Source organism: Carcharodon carcharias, chromosome 3, assembly GCF_017639515.1.
Source record: "Carcharodon carcharias isolate sCarCar2 chromosome 3, sCarCar2.pri, whole genome shotgun sequence".
NCBI lineage: Eukaryota > Metazoa > Chordata > Chondrichthyes > Lamniformes > Lamnidae > Carcharodon > Carcharodon carcharias.
The window spans coordinates 25,157,218-25,176,140 of NC_054469.1; the positions used below are offsets into that span (position 1 = coordinate 25,157,218).

At 45.1% G+C, this 18,923-nt stretch overlaps 1 protein-coding gene across 1 annotated transcript in view; it reads right to left on the reverse strand.

Annotated features, from left to right (window-relative positions):
* LOC121275978 overlaps positions 1-15,849 on the reverse strand; it is an 83,543-nt gene extending 67,694 nt beyond the window's left edge. The window contains exons 1-4 of the mRNA XM_041183922.1: positions 15,805-15,849; positions 15,154-15,326; positions 13,096-13,122; positions 1,023-1,068 (exon numbers count right to left, since the gene is read on the reverse strand). Of these exons, the coding sequence (XP_041039856.1) occupies positions 1,023-1,068; positions 13,096-13,122; positions 15,154-15,326; positions 15,805-15,849 (291 nt within the window). The remainder of the gene's footprint in view (positions 1-1,022; positions 1,069-13,095; positions 13,123-15,153; positions 15,327-15,804) is intronic.
* Between the last annotated feature and the right edge of the window lie 3,074 nt (positions 15,850-18,923).

Consider the following 18,923-nt stretch of genomic DNA (forward strand, 5'->3'; position numbering starts at 1 on the left):
ACACTCACGAAGCTCGACACCATCCAGGACAAAGCAGCCTGCTTGATTGGCACCCCATTCATCACCGCCAACATGCACTCCCTCCACCACAGATGCACAGTAGCAGCAGTGTGTACCATCTACAAGATGCATTGCAGCAATTCACCAAGGCTCCTCCGACAGCACCTTCCAATCCGTGACCTTTAGAAGGACAAGGGCAGCAGATGCATGGGAATGTCACCACCTGCAAGTTTCAATCCAAGTAGCATACCATCTTGACATGGAACTATATCACCATTCCTTCACTGTTGCTGGGTCAAAATCCTGGAACTCTGCCAAACAGCACTTTTAAAGAAACACTTCTTTACAGAGAGGGTACTTTGAATATAGAATGCTCTTCCATAAATCGTTGTTGAAGCAGTGCTGTTCAATACTGATAAGTATTTTCAAAAGGATAAGTAGGTAGCTGCATGTAAAAAGAGTAATGTTAAAGGATGGTGGAGCAACCAGAAAGTGGAATTAACTTAGGTGGATCATGTGGAGAAAAGAGAGGCCAAATAGCCTGTTTCTGTGCCATAGCATGTGAATTTTTCAATCTCTTAATGTAAAGATTTTTTGTCATCAAAGCAATGACAATTTTGAGTTTTTATTTCATTTCCTACAGGCGCCCTGCACCACCACAATTGTTTAAAATTTCTCTATTCATCACTGTTTTGGAAAAGTAACAGCATTTACCAGTTTTGAATGCCTCCTTGAAACATTTCTGTGTTCTTAAAATCTTTATGCTAAATAACATGCTGCTATTGTCAGAATAAGTTGCCTTTAGGTTCAGTAATTGTTCCATCAATGCTTCAGCAAAAACCAAAGAAAAATATGTAAAAAAGCACAGAAAATAAAAGAACACACAAAATTTACTAACGGCTATTCTTTATTACATTTTTCTTTTATTCCCACAAAAGAAGTGTAGCTGCATTATCGCTAAGCAGAAAGGCAGAGTTGGTACTTGGTTATTTTAGTTTATATTGTGAAAGCAAATGACATACCTGAAACCACTGTTCTTTCAAACATACAGATGCAGTTGGCCTTTCCCTAAAGGATGGAAATTGAGTAGCTCTTATACAAGTTACAATACTGAAGTAACTATACATCAATAAATAACTGTAACTGCAATACACATTGCTAGAAATGAAATATATTTTGTAAATTAATGATTTTCCTCAAGCTCATTGGAATATTTATATATTTTAATTGTAATACTCCATAACAGAGAGAAACACGGACTTCTTGTTCCCCTTCCCACTCACAGCAAGTCCCCTCATTTGTTTTGAAATCAGAAAGTGCTAGAAGTCTGCAGCAGAGATTGACTGACATTTGCAAATTTCTAGTAGCTGTGTTTTTCATTGAAGCTGGCAGAAACAACTTGCTGTTAAGTAGTGCCTTCACTATAGTAAAACATTTCAAGGAGCTTCACAGGGATGTTATGAAATGAATTTGACACCAAGCCACTTTGGAGGCAGGCGACCAAAAGCTTGGCCATAGAGGATCTAAAGGAGAGAGAGAGGTGGAGAGGTTTAGAGAGGGAATTCCAGAATTTAGGGGCAAGTCACCTAAAAGCAAGGCCACCAATGGTGAAACCTATATGAAACATAGGGTTCTTACTGATCATCTGTAGTTTTAAATTTTAATTTCATTTAATTAAAGAAGATAACATCTATGGAGACCAATTAAAGCCCCAATAACAAATTAGGAAAGAAATTTACCTCAGTGGCTTTTTTAAAACTACACATTTTATATTTCTCACCTTTTAATTATTGTGACTATTGTCCCAACTGACTTAATATTGAGATCAAAATATGCTGTGCTCACACCTAAGCCACCTGGGTTCTTGGGGCATGTTTTTCTTGCTAATTGCCATTAGAAAACAAAGCTATTGAGGATTTCTAGTTTGTGATGTTTGCTTTTTCGCTGGCTGCCACTGACAGATTAGTTTCAATACTTAACAATGCTATTACAGTAGATGCACTGTTCCCTCTAATATCAAATATTCACGGTAATTCTCAGGAAAAAAAGGTATCAGCCCTAATTTCACAACCCTGGCAAAAATGAGTTGAACTGCCCTAGTCTGTGGCTCTACTTGCCTTTGTGGCTCAGGAAGTAGGCATGCTGAATTTTGTGCCAGGCCACTTTATTCTTTTCTTTTGTTGAATGGGTCAAGGAGGAGCAGGAGTTGCTGACCTGCCAGAGGGATCAGTGTTGATCCTTGCTCTCCCATGGCAGACAGTCTGCAATGAAGCCATAACCTGTTTGCTGCCCATGGCTCCCTGTGCACAGTGCTTAAAGTGAAAAATTCTCCAGGGCTCTCGGTGCCGACTTCAGATGGTTCAGATGGCTGTTAATGCTCACCAACCTGGTGTCTGTTTTTGCAGGAAATTTAAAAAATCCTCCCCATCTCATCCCTTACAGCAATCTTCTTCAGTAGCGAAGCTCACAAGTACTCAGCTGAACCCACTTAGGAAGAGAGGAACAGGGGTCTATCATTAAGTACCTTGAATCTGTTCCATCATTCAATTAGATCTGTAACTTAACTCTATCAATTAACTCAATCTAACTCTGCCTTGGCTCCCTTCCCTAATAAAAGTATGGGACAGGCTTCTGTCCTAGTTGTAGCCTGGATGCCATATAGTTCCCAGCCTCACAGTCTTATACAGGATTTATATTTTAAAATGACTGCAATATGGTCTCATTAATTGGTGATAGGATACCAGTGTGTAAAATTTGATTTTAGGGAGGGTGGTCAGGTGCTGGTGTGCCTACGCACCCAGGTGGCAACTTTCTGCCTTCAGGCCCTGCAGTGATACCTTTACATTGAGCCTTCTCTGAGATGGTGTGCCCTGGCGACGTATTTCTTCCGCCAGGCGCACGGCCTGAATTATGATGTGCAGGTCCTGTTGATAGACCTGAGGGGCCTTCGTTGCTCCTTGCAGGCATTGCCCGTCTTTTACCAGGGCATGATCAAAGTCTGGAACATGGTCACCTTGTGACGCAGCTCTCCCCCGTCAGGAGCAGCAGCTATCGTCAGAGAGCCGCTGCTCAGGGATCCGCCCCTCCGTCCTTTTCAGTGGCTGGCAGAGAGGAGGGCTGTGGCTGCCGGGGTGACCAGGATCGGGGACGTGCTGGGTGGTGGAGGAGTGGGCTGGATGCTTCCACAGGAGTTGGCGCGTCGTGTGTCCGTGGGCGTCCAGCTTGCGACCAATTCCATTCAAGACCTTAGGATGGTCGTGCTCGGCCCTGACATTATACTGGGTCTCGAGGTGTACGGTGGTCTTCCGTCTGAGCGTTCCTCTGTTTGGATGGAATTCCACATTGGCCCCAAGCCCTGAACCCTCCCTTGGGCGCCGGTGCCCCGCAGTGTGAGCCGTCTCGCGGAAATGTCCTCCGTGTCATTTAGCACGGCGCGGAGGAGCTTTCTGTATGGACTGCTGCTGCACACCTTTCACTTCCTTGCCCTCGCCCGCCGCCTGGACACACCCTGGCATGCCTTGTTGCCGTCTGGTGGCAGAGGTCCCTGTTAGGAGGCCCTCTATGGACTGTCCTCCAGCTTTCCATCGGGGACCTGGAGTGGAGGGTGTTGCATGCAGCAGTCCCCTACAATCATAGAATGTGTCGGTTCACGGACTCCCAAAACACCTGCCCTTTTTGCCGTCTTGTGGAGTCCACGGACCACGTTTATATAGGGTGTTGTAGGCTCACTCCCTTTTCAGTTATTTAAAAAACCTTTTATTACTGTTTTGTTTGCACTTCAGCCCCACGCTCCTGATCTACGGGCACCCGGTGTGGAGGGGGGCTGGGAAGGAGGAGGATCTCCTCATGAACCTGCTCCTGGTCTTGGCCAAGTTAGCCATTAACAGGTCCAGACAGTGAGCGATCGAGGGGGTTGTCCCACACGACTGTTTGCCCCTCTTCCGTGGCTACTTTCACGGCTGGGTGTCCCTGGAGAGGGTGCACGCGGTGTCTGCCGGCACCGTCGAGGCCTTCCATGCCCGGCGGGCACCACAGGGGTTGGGGTGCTTTATCACATTTTGGTTTGATGTTGCAAGTTTCCTTTAAATTTTGTCTTTGGTTTTGCAGTGACCCTAACTTAGGGGCTGCGTTTTATTTTTTAACCCTCATTTTGTTAATTTAGTTTATTTGGTTGGCTTTAAAAGAACTAAAATTTGATTTTTTTAAATTTGTGGGTGTTGCTGGCTAAATGCCAGCATTTATTGCCCATCCCTAATTTCCCTGTTCAGGGAGCATTTAAGAGTCAACCACATCGCTGAGGGTTTGGAGTTATATGTAGGCTAGACCAGGCAAGGGCAGCAGATCTCCTTCCCTATAGAACATTAGTGAACCAGATGGGTTTTATGACAATTGGCAATGTTTTCGTGGTCATCATTAGACTTCTTTTAATTCCAAGTTTTTATTGAATTCAAATTTCACCAACTACCATGGTGGGATTTGAACCCAGATCCCCAAAGAATTACCCTGGGTCTTCTGGAATACTAGTCCAGCGACAATACCACTATGCAACCCCTTCCCCAAATGCACTAGGAATTGGGCATGCAAGGTCCTATGCATGGCTTTTGGGTTCATGCCTAAAGAATTTGAGACTCTGCCAAGGAGGCAAAGTCTTGCAAAAATTTAGTCAATCATATTATCCCAGGTGATCTTAATAGGTTAGCATAGAATAATAAACCAAACAAATGGATAAAGAAAATCACAGTAATTGGAGAAAAATAAATTGGTACTCTTTCCCTTTCTAATTAAAATGTAAAAAGTTAAAGCAAGCGGCTAACTTTCTATTCACTAATATTTACAGTATGCACATTTAAAAAAAAATCACATTTAAATAGGAAAGCTACGGTGAATTAATACTTTCAGACATAGCAACAATCCTTGCCAGTTTTGTAGCTTTGATTAAACACATCCATTTAAACTCACTGTGGAATTATTCTAATTATTCTCGTAATGAAATTTTGAGCATCCTTGCTTATACAATCCTGATCACGCTCATCCAATGAGAACGATCCTTCTTTCACATTCAGCAACGTAGCTCTGTCATTTTCACCAGCAAATGGAGAACTACCTGTCAAACTTTAATGAACCACAAATAGGTAAATTAGGCAGCAAGGTAGTGAACTCCTGAAATGCAATTAATTCACAATGTGTGGACAAGCCCATGAGTATCCTACTTCTAGTTCTACAAACACAAAATAACATTCAGATATTTGTAATGCTGAACAACCTAAGGTTAAAATTTGAATCTGGTCGGAACTCCACAATTTTTCGTTATTAACATCATTCCCTATATTAACTATTAATATTAGATTTTTTTCCAACCTCAACTACTCATGGGTTTACAATTGTTGCAGGTACAAATGATTGAAAACCTTCTGCTGAGTTAAGTTTTTATGTTGTCTCATAAAGATGTCTAGAGGCTTGTATGGTTGAACAATAACTGTTTATTAGTAACACATAACTACATACACATATACAGGATACAGCCCTCACTAGGTGCTATCTTCATACTGACTTCCAACAGACTCACTACTACCTCTACATCATAATGCGGGCGGTACTGTTTCTCCAGTACAACATTACACTTAAAGTCCCGAACATCCTAATACTATATTAAGTTAACTCAGAAGCAAGCCCCAGCAGTGTCTAACTTATTTTGAATATATTGCATTGCTCAAACGCAAAAGGAAAGAAATTTTAAATTGTAAAATGTTGAAATATCCTTTATACAAGTAGCATAATAGAAGTTGGTGGTGTCTACAAAAATGAGGCTTAAGCATCCTTTGATCTTCACACAGCCAAAAGGTGAAGGTGCAGTGAGTTACTAAGTGTAGTGAGTCAAGGATGAAGTGTATGGCAGATAACATGGGGTAGAATTTCTGTCGGGGTTTCCACTGCATAACTTCCACAGAAATGGCTGCTTGAATCATTTCTCTAGGGCCTCTGATGATCTCCTGTCAAAGTTAAAGCAGGAGATTGGGAGAGCTCACAGCATAGCTTCATGCACACTATTTTCCCTTTTGGGAACAGCAGGAGCATGGTGGAAGGATTCCCAGGCTGATTATCAGCCCGTTGAACCATATCATGAATGGTCCTTCGATGGACAATAAATTCTTCCGTGGGACTTGAACCCAGAGCTTCTGGCCCAGACGTAGAGACATTAACACTGCACCACAACACCACTACTTCTTGAATGTTACTTTCAGACATAAAGTGAACATGCAGCAGTGAAATGATCAATTTAGATGTCAAAACTCCTGATTGGAATCCATAAATAGCAAATATTCTGATCTGTGGAATTTCTTTATAGGAATGGTATTGCTAATGGGCCACTCTGCTCATATCATCATAAAGAGTCAGGATATTTAAAAATAATGGGACAAAATTTTGTCTCACGACTTCGATAGTGATCTGGCTGAGTGGATCACTTACTTGCAAGAACACATATATACTGCCTGTGTGGAGACCTTGAGGAGGGAGGTTTCAATGGTGACCTATGTTGAGTATTCTCATTTCCCGTTTGTTTTTCTACTATCAATGAAAATTGTAGTATTTCTGTGATTTTAGGAATCATCAGTCCAATTCCCATTGGGTACATTCAGTGTGGTTTGCTACAAATTAATAATCTTACATAGGAACATACAAATTAGGAGCAGGAGTAGGCCCTTGGCCTCTCGAGCCTGCTCCGCCATTCAGTAAGATTATGGCTGATCTGATTATAACCTCAACTCTACATTCCCGCCTACCCCCAATAATCTTTCGTCCCCTTGCTTATCAAGAATCTATCTATCTCTGCCTTAAAACTATTCAAAGACTCTGCTTCTATTGCATTTGCGGAAGGGAGTTCCAAAGACTGACTACCCCCTGAGAGAAAGAAATTCTCCTCATCTCTGTCTTAAATGGGCAACCCCCTATTTTTAATTGTTATTTGGTAGTACAGAACTTGAGTATTGCTGAAAAAAGAGACATGTCTAAGCTTTCCGTCTTGGAGTCATCATGACACTCGCAAGAATACCAATATGAGGGGAAAACAACAATTCATACTGTACGTAAGAGTGTGCTGATTGGTTGGCAAGTGGCATTGCCTTGGAGAATGCACCACTGATGGTGACTGACAATTAACTGCCAAGCATTGTTTGAAATTTAAATCAGACAGCTTGACCATGATTGGTCAAGGTATTGCCCAACAAAGACCCCTAGTTCTAGATTCTCCCATAAAACCATAAGACGTAGGTGCAGAAGTAGGCCATTTGGCCCATCGCGTCTGCTCCGCCATTCAATGAGATCATGGCTGATCTGATAATCCTCAACTCCACTTTACTGCCTTTTCCCATAACCCTTGATTCCCTTACTGATTAAAAATCTGTCTATCTCAGCCTTGATTATACTTAACGACCCAGCCTCTACAGCCCTCTGCGGTAAAGAATTCCACAGATTCACTACCATCTGAGAGAAGAAATTCCTCCTCATCTCGGTCTTAAATAGGTGACCCCTTACTCTGAGATTATGCCCTCTTATCCTAGATTCTACCACAAGGGGAAACAACCTCCCAACATCTACCCTGTCAAGCCCCCTATGAATCTTATATGTTTCGATAAAAGTTGGGATAGGGGACATTTTCAGGATGGCAACCTGTAACTAGTGGAGTGCCACAGGGATCAGTGCTGGGGCCACACTTATTTACAATTTATATTAATGACCTGGATGAAGAAAGAGAGTGCACTATTGCCAAGATGACACAAAAATAGATGGAAAGGCAAGTGGTGAGGATGACACAAAGAGTTTCAATAAGGTTGCCTCTCATTCTTCTAAACTTCAATGAGTACAGGCCCAACCTACTCAACCTCTCCTCTTAAGAAAATCCTTCCATAACCAGGATCAACCTAGTGAGCCCTCTCTTGTCTACCTCCAATGCCAGTATACCTTTCCTTCGAAAAGGGGACCAACACTGTTCACAGTATTCTAGGTGTGGGCTAACTAGCGCCTTGTATAGTTTTAGCAAGAGTCCTCTATTTTTATACTCCATTCCCTTTGAAATAAAGGCCAACATTCCATTTGCCTTCCATATTAGAGATAAACCAGGGAACTATAGGCCAGTGAATTTTACGTCAGTGGTAGGGAGATTATTGGAGAAAATTCTGAATGAGAGAATCTATCTCCACTTGGAGAGGCAAAGTTTGATTAGGGATAGTCAGCATGGCTTTGTCAGAGGGAGGTCATGCCCAACAAATTTGATTGAATTTTTTGAGGAGGTGACCAGGTGTGTAAATGAGGGTAGGGTACTTGATGTAGTTTATATGGAATTCAGCAAATCCTTTGACAAGGTCCCACGTGGGAGACTTATAAAGGCAAATGCACATGGGATACAGGGTAATTTGATAAGATGGATTCAAAATTGGCTTAGTTGTAGGAGTCAGAAGGTGATGACAGAAGGATGCTTTAGTGACTGGAAGCCAGTGTCCAGTGGCATACCACAGAGATCTGTGCTGGGTCCCCTATTATTTGTCATTATATAAACAACATAGATGACTAAGTGGGGGGTAGGATTAATAACTTTATGGATGACACAAAGATTGGCCGGGTGGTTATTAGTCAGGCTGAGTGTCTTGGGCTACAGGAAGATATAGACGGGATGGTCAAAAGGGCAGATAAGTGGCAGATGGAATTTAACGCGGAGAAGTGCGAGGTGATACACTTTGGAAAGAGTAATTTGACAAGGAAATATTCAATGAACGACATGGCACTAAGAATTGCTGAGGAACAAAGAGACCTTGGCATGTGTGTCCATTGATCTCTGAAGGCAGAGGGGCATGTTAGTGGGGTGGTGAAAAAGGCATATGGGACACTTGCCTTTATCAATCGAGACATAGATTACAAAAGTAGGGAGGTCATGTTGGAGTTGTATAGAACCTTGGTGAGACCACAGCTGGAGTACTGTGTGCAGTTCTGGTTGCCACATTATAGGAAGGATGTGATTGCACTGGAGGGGGTGCAGAGGAGATTCACCAGGATGTTGCCTGGGATGGATGAAACATTTAAGTTATGAAGAGAGGTTGGATAGACTTGGGTTGTTTTCATTGGAGCAGAGAAGACTGAGGGGTGACCTGATCGAGGTGTACAAGATTATGAGGGGCATGGACAGGGTGGATAGGGAGCAGCTTAGTTGAAGGGTCAGTCACAAGGGGGCATAAGTTCAAGGTGAGGGGCAGGAGGTTTAGGGGGGATGTGAGGAAAAGCTTTTTTACCCAGAGGGTGGTGACGGTTTGGAATGTGCTGCCTGGGAGGGTGGTGGAGGCGGGTTGCCTCACATCCTTTAAAAAGTACCTGGATGAGCACTTGGACTTGGCACGTCATAACATTCAAGGATATGGGCCAAATACTGGTAAATGGGATTAGGTAGGTAGGTCAGGTGTTTCTCACGTGTCGGTGCAGACTCGATGGGACCAAAGGCCTCTTCTGCACTGTGTGATTCTGTAATTACCTGCTGAACTTGTACGCTAGCTTTTTGTGATTCATGCACGAGGACCCCCAAATCCCTCTGTGCTGCAGCTTTCTGCAGTCTTTCTCTTAATTATATTCAGCTCCTCTATTCTTCCTGCATAACCTCACATTTTCCCATATTATATTTCATCTGCCAAGTTTTTACCCACTCACTTAACCTGTCTATATCTCTCTGTAGACATTTGTGTCACCCTAGCCACTTGCCTTCCCATCTATTTTTGTGTCATCTGCAAACTTGGCAATCGTGCACTCACTTCCCTCATCCAAGTCATTGGGCAGGATCTTCCAGTCAGCGAGCGGATGCGGGCCTGCGCACCGACACGTAAAATGATGCAGGATGATGTCGGGTGGAACTCCTGACGTCACCCCGCGTCATTACCATTTTCAGGTCGGCGGAGGTGCAGCCAAGTCAACTGTATGCCTGCCAACCTGTCAATGGCCTATTGAGGCCATTGAAAATCTAATTAAAATCATTAATGGATCTGCCCGTTCAACCTTTAGGTTGGCGGGCAGGCCAGGAGCCCTAGCGGGCTTCAGAAAAAGCATGAAACCTCATCCACGGGTGGGATGGGGTTTCATGAGGCTATCTAAATTTTTATTAAAGGTTTCAGTTAAATTTATGGACATGTCCCAACTCATGTGACAGTGTCACATAAGGGGACTTGTCAGGGAAATTCTTCTATCATTTGTATTGCAAATTTTAATTTGGAGCTGATCTTCCTGAAGGCTCAGGGAGATCAGTGCTCTCTTTCGTGCGCATGCTCATCCACATAAAATGGCGGCGCGCCCCCGATTGGGGGTGCCGCTCGGAGGTGTGCCCACCTGCGCCCATTCCCGCACTTCCTCCCCATGACAGGGGGAAAATTTTTCTCATTAACATAAATTATAAATAAGTGTGGCCACAGCACTGATCCCTGTGGCACTCCACTAGTTACAGGTTGCCATCCTGAACCTGCACCCTCTATCCCAACTTTCTGTTTTCTATTACTTAGCCTATCCTCTATCCATGCTAATATACTACCCCCAACACCATGGGCTCTTTTCTTGTTAAGTAGCCTTATGTGCAGTACCTTATCGAATGCCTTTTAGAAATCCAAATATAATACATCTACAGGTTCTCCTTTATCTGCTTGCTACCTCCTCAAAGAATTCTAAAAAATTTCTCAGGCATGATTTCCCCTTCGTGAAGCCATGGTGACTCTGCTTGATTATGTTATGTGTTTTTAAATGCTCTACTGTTACATCCTTTATAATAGACTCCAACATTTTCCCAATGACAGATGTATTCCCCTTGTAATAAATGATAACATTCTATCAGCTTTCCGAATGACCTGATGCATCTGCATACTACTAGCCTTTTGCAATTCATGCATTGGCACACTCAGATACCTTTGAATCTCAGAACTCTGCAATCTCTAACCATTTAGATAATATGCTTCTTTTTTAATCTTCCTGCCAAAATAGACAATTTCACACTTTCCCACATTATACTCCATTTACCAGGTCTTTGCCCATTCACTTTTTTAAAAAATTCATGGGATGTGGGCTTTGCTGGCTGGGCCAGCATTTATTGCCCATCTCTAATTGCCCTTGAGATGGTGGTGGTGAGCTGCCTTCTTGAACCGCTGAAGTCCATGTGGTGTAGATACACCCATGGTGCTGTAAGGAAGGGAGTTCCTGGATTTTGACCCAGCGACAGTGAAGAAACGGGCGATATATTTCCAAGTCAGTATGGTGAGTGACTTGGAGGGGAACTTTCAGGTGGTGGTGTTCCCATATATCTGTTGCTCTTGTCCTTATAGATGGTAGTGGTCATAGGTTTGGAAGGTGCTGTCGAAGGAGCCTTGGTGAACTGCTGCAATGCATCTTGTAGATGGTACACACTGCTGCTACTGTGCGTTGGTGTTGGATGGAGTGAATGTTTGTGGATGTGGTGCCAATCAAGCGGGCCGCTTTGTCCTGGACAAGCTTCTTGAGTGTTGTGAGAGCTGCACTCATCCAGGCAAGTGGGGAGTATTCCATCACACTCCAGACTTGTGCATTGTAGATGGTGGACAGGCTTTGAGGAGACAGGAGATGGGTTACTCATCGCACGGTTCCTAGCCTCTGACCTGCTCTTGTAGCCACAGTATTTATATGGCTAATCCAGTTCAGTTTCTGGTCAATGGTAACCCCCCCAGGATGTTGATAGTGGGGGATTCAGTGATGGTAATGCCATTGAACATCAAAGGGTGATGGTTGAAATCTCTCTTGTTGGAGATAGTCATTGCCTGATACTTGTGAGGCGTGAATGCTACTTGCCACTTTCAGCCCAAGCCTGGATATTATCCAGGTCTTGCTGCATTTGGACATGAACGTAACCTGTCTATGCCCCTTTGTAGCTTCCTTATATCCTCTTCACAACTTACTTTGCTATCTTTGTGTCATCAGCAAATTTAGCACAAGAGGAGACATCCTTTTTGCATCCACGCTGTCAAGACCCCTCAGGATCTTAAAGGTTTCAATCAAGTTGCCTCTTATTCTTCTAAACTCCAGTGGATACAAGTCTATCCTATCCAACCTTTCCTCATAAGACAAGCTGCCCATTCCTGGTATTAGTCTAGTAAACCTCTGAACTGCTTCCAATGCAGTAACATCCTTCCTTAAATAAGGAGACCAATACTGTACACAGTATTCCAGATGTGATCTCACCAGTAGCCTGTACAACTGAAGCATAACCTCCCTACTTTTATATTCAATTCCCCTCTCAATAAGCGATAACATTCCATTAGCTTTCCTAATTACTTGATGTACCTGTATATTACTAGCCTTTTGCGATTCACGCACTAGAACACTCCGATCCCTCTGAATCTCAGAACTTTGCAATCTCTCACCATTTAGATAATATACTTCTTAAATTTTCTTGCCAAAATGGACAATTTCACATTTTCCCACATTATATTCCATTTGCCAGGTCTTTTCCCACTCACCAAACCTGTTTATATCCCTTTGTCGCCTCCTATCCGCGTACTCCTGCTCCTATTTTCTATGTTTCTTCACCACTTACTTTCCTCCCTATCTTTGTGTCATCAGCAAATTTAATAACCATACATTCAGACACCTCATCCAAGTCATTTATATAAATTGTAGAAAGCTGAGGCTCCAACATTGATCCCTGTATGAAACAGAACGTACAAAACAGAAAATTCAGCCAGGGGATGAAGTTGGGGAGTAAGCAGATTATTTAAGGACAGAAAGAGGTATTTGGTCTATGCTGCACTTGAACTACAAGTACTTGATGCTGACACTGGATCCTCAGCACATGCAATATTATTGCTGAACAAAAGAAAAGAGACTTCTGCTTCACTCCTCCACAGGACATTCCCCCCAGCCAATGATTTATGTGCCATTAAAATAAATGGATAGAAAATTAAGAGCTAGATGTGACAGATTTCCCAAGAGAGGGTCCCAGTGCTGGAGCAAGTGAAGCAGAAATTCTCCCCATAAATTACCAAAAAATTCACAATTTGAAAATTAAATATGCAAGATTCAAAATTGCACAAAGGTAATCTTACTTACCATAAAAATGTGATAACACCAACAGCCCTATATAAGAAGAAAGGAAAACTTTAAAAATGAGCAAGTAATAATCTTTTTACCATTAAAAAATCCTTAGCATAGTTCTGAATAGAAAGATTACAACATAAAACAAGCAACATATAATTTCTAATCTCTTTGTCTTCAGATGCAAGCAGTACAGCCAGCTTGGTGTTTTTCATCCTATTAATAACTATTGCTTTTTCCAGCTAATCACCCTTCCTCTCGAGGAAATTGATGAATATATGAACAGATTTGGCAGCCTTCTGAAATCTCAGCCACTATCATTCTTGAAGTGTGAACTCAGACAGACTATCAATAATTATTCCTAAAGAATTGGCATCACGGTTAGCCTATACAATGCTTACACTTTCCAGAATGGCATCAGTGTGTAGTAAGCTTTAGCTGATATTTTCCCTTTCACTTAATGGGCTGAGGTCAACTGTACTCTTACTACTGTTCAGGCTGAGATTAAATAATTCTGTCCAAGTCCGGGGCTGAATTTAGACTTTTTCTGTTATGAATTGCTCACCTAGCTCAGCTGTAGTACTGTTATCCATAATTATAAAGAAGAGTTGTCCTTTATGTAAAAACAACACAGCTACCTCGACTACAGCTCCTCACACCCCACTTCCTGTAAGGACTCCATCCCATTCTCTCAGTTCCTTCGCCTCCGTCGCATCTGTTCTGATGATGTTACCTTCAAAAACAGTTCCTCTGACATGTCCTCCTTCTTCCTTAACCGAGGTTTTCCACTTACGGTCGTTGACAGGGCCCTCAACTGTGTCCGGCTCATCTCCCGCGCATCCACCCTCACACCTTCTCCTCCCTCCCAGAAACATGATAGGGTCACCCTTGTCCTCACTTATCAACCCACCAGCCTCCGCATTCAAAGGATCATCCTCCGCCATTTCCGCCAACTCCAGCATGATGCCACCACCAAACACATCTTCTCTTCACCCCCCACCCGGCGGCATTCCGTAGGGATCGTTCCCTCCGGGATACCCTGGTCCACTCCTCCATCACCCCCTACTCCTCAACCTCCACCTATGGCACCTCCCCATGCATATGCAAAAGATGCAACACCTGCCTTTTTACTTCCTCTCTCCTCACCGTCCAAGGGCCCAAACACTCCTTTTGTTTCATTTCACTTCCATTTCCCCCAACTTAGTCTACTGCATTCGTTGCTCCCAATGTGGTCTCCTCTACATTGGAGAGACCAGACGCAAACTGGGCGACCGCTTTGCAGAACACCTTCAGTCTGTCCGCAAGAATGACCCAGACCTCCCTGTCGCTTGCCATTTTAACACTCCACCCTGCTCTCTTGCCCACATGTCTGTCCTTGGTTTGCTGCATTGTTCCAGTGAAACTCAACGCAAACTGGAGGAACAGCACCTCATCTTCCGACTAGGGCACTTTACAGCGTTCCGGACTGAATATTGAATTCAACAACTTTAGATCTTGAACTTCCTCCTCTATCCCCATCCCCTTTCCGTTTCTTCCCCCTCCTTTTTGTTTTTTCCAATAATTTATATAGATTTTTCTTTTCCCACCTTCCATTATTTTTAAATCTATACCTTTTATGCCCGTTAGTCTTATTTCACCCCACCCCCTCTAGAGCTGTACCTTGCGTGTCCTGCCATCCATTCTTAATTAGCACATTCGTTTAGATATCATCACCTTCAACACCTCTTTGTTCTTTTGTCTGTGACATCTTTTGATTATCTGCTCCTATCACTGCTTGCTTGTCCCTACAACCACCCCCTCCCCCCACTTCTCTCCCCCCACCTTAAACCAGCTTATATTTCACCCCTCTCCTATTTTTATTCAGTTCTGTTGAAGAGTCATGAGGACTCGAAACGTCATCTTTGTTCTTCTCCGCCGATGCTGCCAGACCTGCTGAGTTTTTCCAGATAATTCTGTTATTGTTTTGAATTTCCAGCATCCCCAGTTTTTTGTTTTTAACCCAGAACCTAAGATGTCTGAAACAGCGAGCCTCTACATTCGCTTTCTCGATTTTCGACCACTCCAGTGCCTTACCATATATCAGTGGCGGTTGAAATCGGATCCTGTGAAACAATCTCAGGGGCCACAAACTCCGGGCAGCCATACTTGCTAAACTGTGGCAGGACTGGTGAGAATACTTGTGCAAATCCAAAATCACAGATCTTAATATCGTCCCTTTCTGGATGCACCATTAGAATGTTAGCTGGCTAATTAAAGAAAAAAAAATTACATTATAAGCCTGTCAGCAATAAACTGCACTGTAACTCCTCACAGTAGACTGTGCATTTCTCCTGTCTTTTTTTATATGGAAACAGAGGCTAAGGCCAAAGTCTACAGAAGGGGCCATAACAAGGTTGGAAAAGTAAGACTGAGGATAAATCAAGAAGCACTCTTTAGAAGACACTAAATTTGTGTTTTAAAAACTCTGCCAGGTGTAAGAGGGAAGGAGGTGAAGCTTTCTACAGTTTTGAGATCCTGGAAAATGACTAGAAAACAATGCTGCGGACCTAAAAAGTAGCATCCTCAGGCATATGTGGGTTATTAAACATCAGAGGCCAGATTTAATTTGGAAACTACTGAACCCACCCTGTTTTTGATTTTAAAAACCTGGCTACTCCCTTGGTGGCATTGTCACTATGTTAAAATTAGCAACACGAACATGCGGCTTTGTAAACCATAAATTACCCATAGCATTGGCCGGAATTTTCTGGCCCCGTTGGCGTCGGGCATCCTGGCAGGTGGGTGGGGGACAATATGGCGAGAAGGCCAAAAATCGGTTTCATGCTGGTGTGAAAGCACAGTGGGATCATCCGATGGTGTCTGCCATGGCGGACCGCGAATTCCACTGGAGGACGGTTGAACCCACTTTGCAATCTGCTAATGGGATGCAAGGTAAGGTGCAATGGGAATTGTCCCCCCCACGCCAGATTTACTGTTACGCCGTTGGGAAAACGCGCTAGCCCAGAACACATCTGGGCAAGTGTGATGTGCAGAAGTCAGGACTTACCATTAGGGCCTTGGCTCAATTTGCAGAATCCGAGGAGCAGATGCTGGAGTCCTACAGCTACCGGGCCCTGAAGGAACATGTGCATTGCATGCTGGGTGGATTCTCATGGACATGGCTCCACTGCAAAGCAGCTCACGGAAGGTGGGAGGTCTCCGTTGATGTCTCGGGTCTGCTTCTCTGCTTCAGAAGATCAAACTCTTGGCCATGGGCTGCTAGGGATGATCGGCAAGGGGGGGGTGCCGGGGGGGTGGAGGATCGGGGTTAGAGGAAAGTCCAGCTGTGAGTGGGAGAAGAAGGTGTACCTGTGGGGCTGAGGGGTGGGAGTGGAAGTTCTAGGTGTTACTTGGAGAGGAAGGTGTGCCGGGGGAGGGGCAGGGAGTTAGGCTGGGGGGAACAAAGTTGTCAGGAGGGGTGAGGTGGTGAGGTTGGGAGCGGGGAGGAAGGTGTAAGGGAAGGAGTTCGGAGGGAGGAAGGAGTCCTCAGGGAGGAAGATGTCCAGGGAGGCAGGAGCGAGTTTGGGGGGGAAGGAGTTCGGTGGGGGGAGTCCAGGGAAAGAGGGTGCCTGGGAGGGAGGAAGGTGTCTGGGGGAGGAGGGAGCTCAGAGGGGGAAAGGAGTTTGGAGGGAGAGAAGGAGTCCAGGGGGAGGAAGGACAAGGGTAGAGGAAGGAGCAAGGGGTGGGGGATGTCCGGGTGAACGTGCAAGGAGGGGTCTGTGGAGTCAATGCCTGCCTCCTAGGGAGTGAACTGAGGGTGGACATGGTAGAAGGGAATGGTGAAGGGTGGTGAGGGTGGTTTGTGGGGACTCAGAGGCAGACACCGACCTTGGGAATGGGAAGGAGGAGGTTGGGAAGGTTCAATGTGGATGGGGGTGGGATTCTCAGGAAGGTGGGGAATGTGCACGTTCACCTGGACATCCTGGAAAGACAAGAGTTTGGGTTGGTAGGTGACAGTGGGAAGTGGAAGGTGATGCCGGGGGTTCAGCAATGATGGGTTAAGGACACGGGTGACTGGGGGATGGAAAGGACAGGGGAGCTAGCAAAAGTCTGACTATGACCATGGCTGTCGAAACCAAAAGTGAGCAGAGCCCTTGTGTTGGTCGGGCACAGGTGCTGCAAGGGAGTGAAATCAGTGGGTGGGTAGAGATGCAGGTCAGCTCAGATGGACAACTGAAAATGCATTGAAGATGCTCAGGACCGCGAGATGGGTGTATTTGATGAAGGCTCCGCATGCGTGGGAGGGTGCTTGCATGAGGCTCCAAAAGGCCCCGCCACACATACATTTCTCCCTCCACAATCACTTGTGGTCTGGCTGCGTGCAGCTGAAGTGCTAGTGGGCAGGGGAGGCATGCAGTGTGAGGACTCACAAAGCCTGTCAATGAAGCTGAAAGACAACATTACACATTATTCAGTGAAAGTGACAAAATGTGTTCACTCATGCAACCAGTTGTTATCAGAATTTCTTAACTTTTCTAGGCTTACCACTTCTTCTTGGTGCTGCCCTGACATCCGAGGCAGGGGTGGAGACAGCCTGGGCAATGGTTTGCTCTGCTACCTCTGGTGACTTCAGCATGCGTCCTCTGGAGAGCCGAGACCTTGTGCACCCTGGCTTGCTTTGGCTGTCCTCCTGTGGGCCAGCTAATCGCTCTGCGGTGACAGGGGTCACAGGAAAAGGGGACTCAGAGGGAACAGACAGCCTCAGGTTCCTGAGCGGAGGACCCAGGGGTGTCCAGCTGCTGCTCCTCCTCTCTTCGAGTGCCCAAAGATAACGGCCTGACTCCTTGAGGCTAAGGAGCACCTGGAGGTTGCCACGCAGGAACTGAGCCGTGGCTACTGCGATGCAGTGCAGGTTTGCGTGAATCTCTGTGTTCTCCTGGATCACCGTCTCCATGGCATCTGCCATGCTTCCCATGGAGACCTCCATACCTGCACATGTAGGCACCAACATCAGACAGCAGGTGGGTGCATTCCGACTTGACTTTGTACCACTTTGTTGAGGGCTTCCAACAGCCCTGCGCGATGTTCCTGCGCCTTCTGCTGACTCTCCATGATGAGTTGGAAGGCTGAATCCAGAGGCTTGTCATCTGACTCAGACCTCGCAGATGCTTCTTCCCCAGCAGTCCTCCGAGTTCCGGGGGCTCAGTTGACTTTGCCTCCTCCTGCTGCGGACACATGTCCATGCGATGACCACCAGATTGTGAATCTGAGCATGCTCTCTAGATCTAGGGCCCACTGAGGTGTGTGTCTCTGCACTGGTGGAGGGTGTGGGTAAGTGCTATGACAGGTCTTCCAGGCTGCTTATTTCCAGCTCTTCAATGGAGGCTGTGTCCTCTTGGCTGGAGGAAAGGACCTGGATGGAGCTGAGGGACTGGCTGGCTGAGGGCATCGGTCGCTTGGCAGAGCTCCCAGTGAACCAAAGTAGAGATAATTAATGCATGGCAGCAGAGTCAAAAACAGAAGAGAGAGCATTCACATTTGCTTTGAGAGAGGGATGATGTGGTGCAGGATTCTCATGTGGGTGTTCGCCACCAATCTCACTGTCGCTGCAGGCATGGTTCACGCCTTCACCAGTCAGCGCGATGGCACGCTCCTCAAAGTGAGTGAGGGGCCTAATGTGGGCTACTCCACCCCCGGTCTGGGACCTCTCCCTGCTGTTGTGAGCCAGCTTCTCCTGCATGAAAACAGATGGAGAGAGTGTTGCCGACCCCTTATTTTTAAACAGTGACCCCTAGTTCTAGATTCTCCCACAAGAGGCAACATCCTCTCCACATCCACCCTGTCAGGAGATATGAGCCTAATGG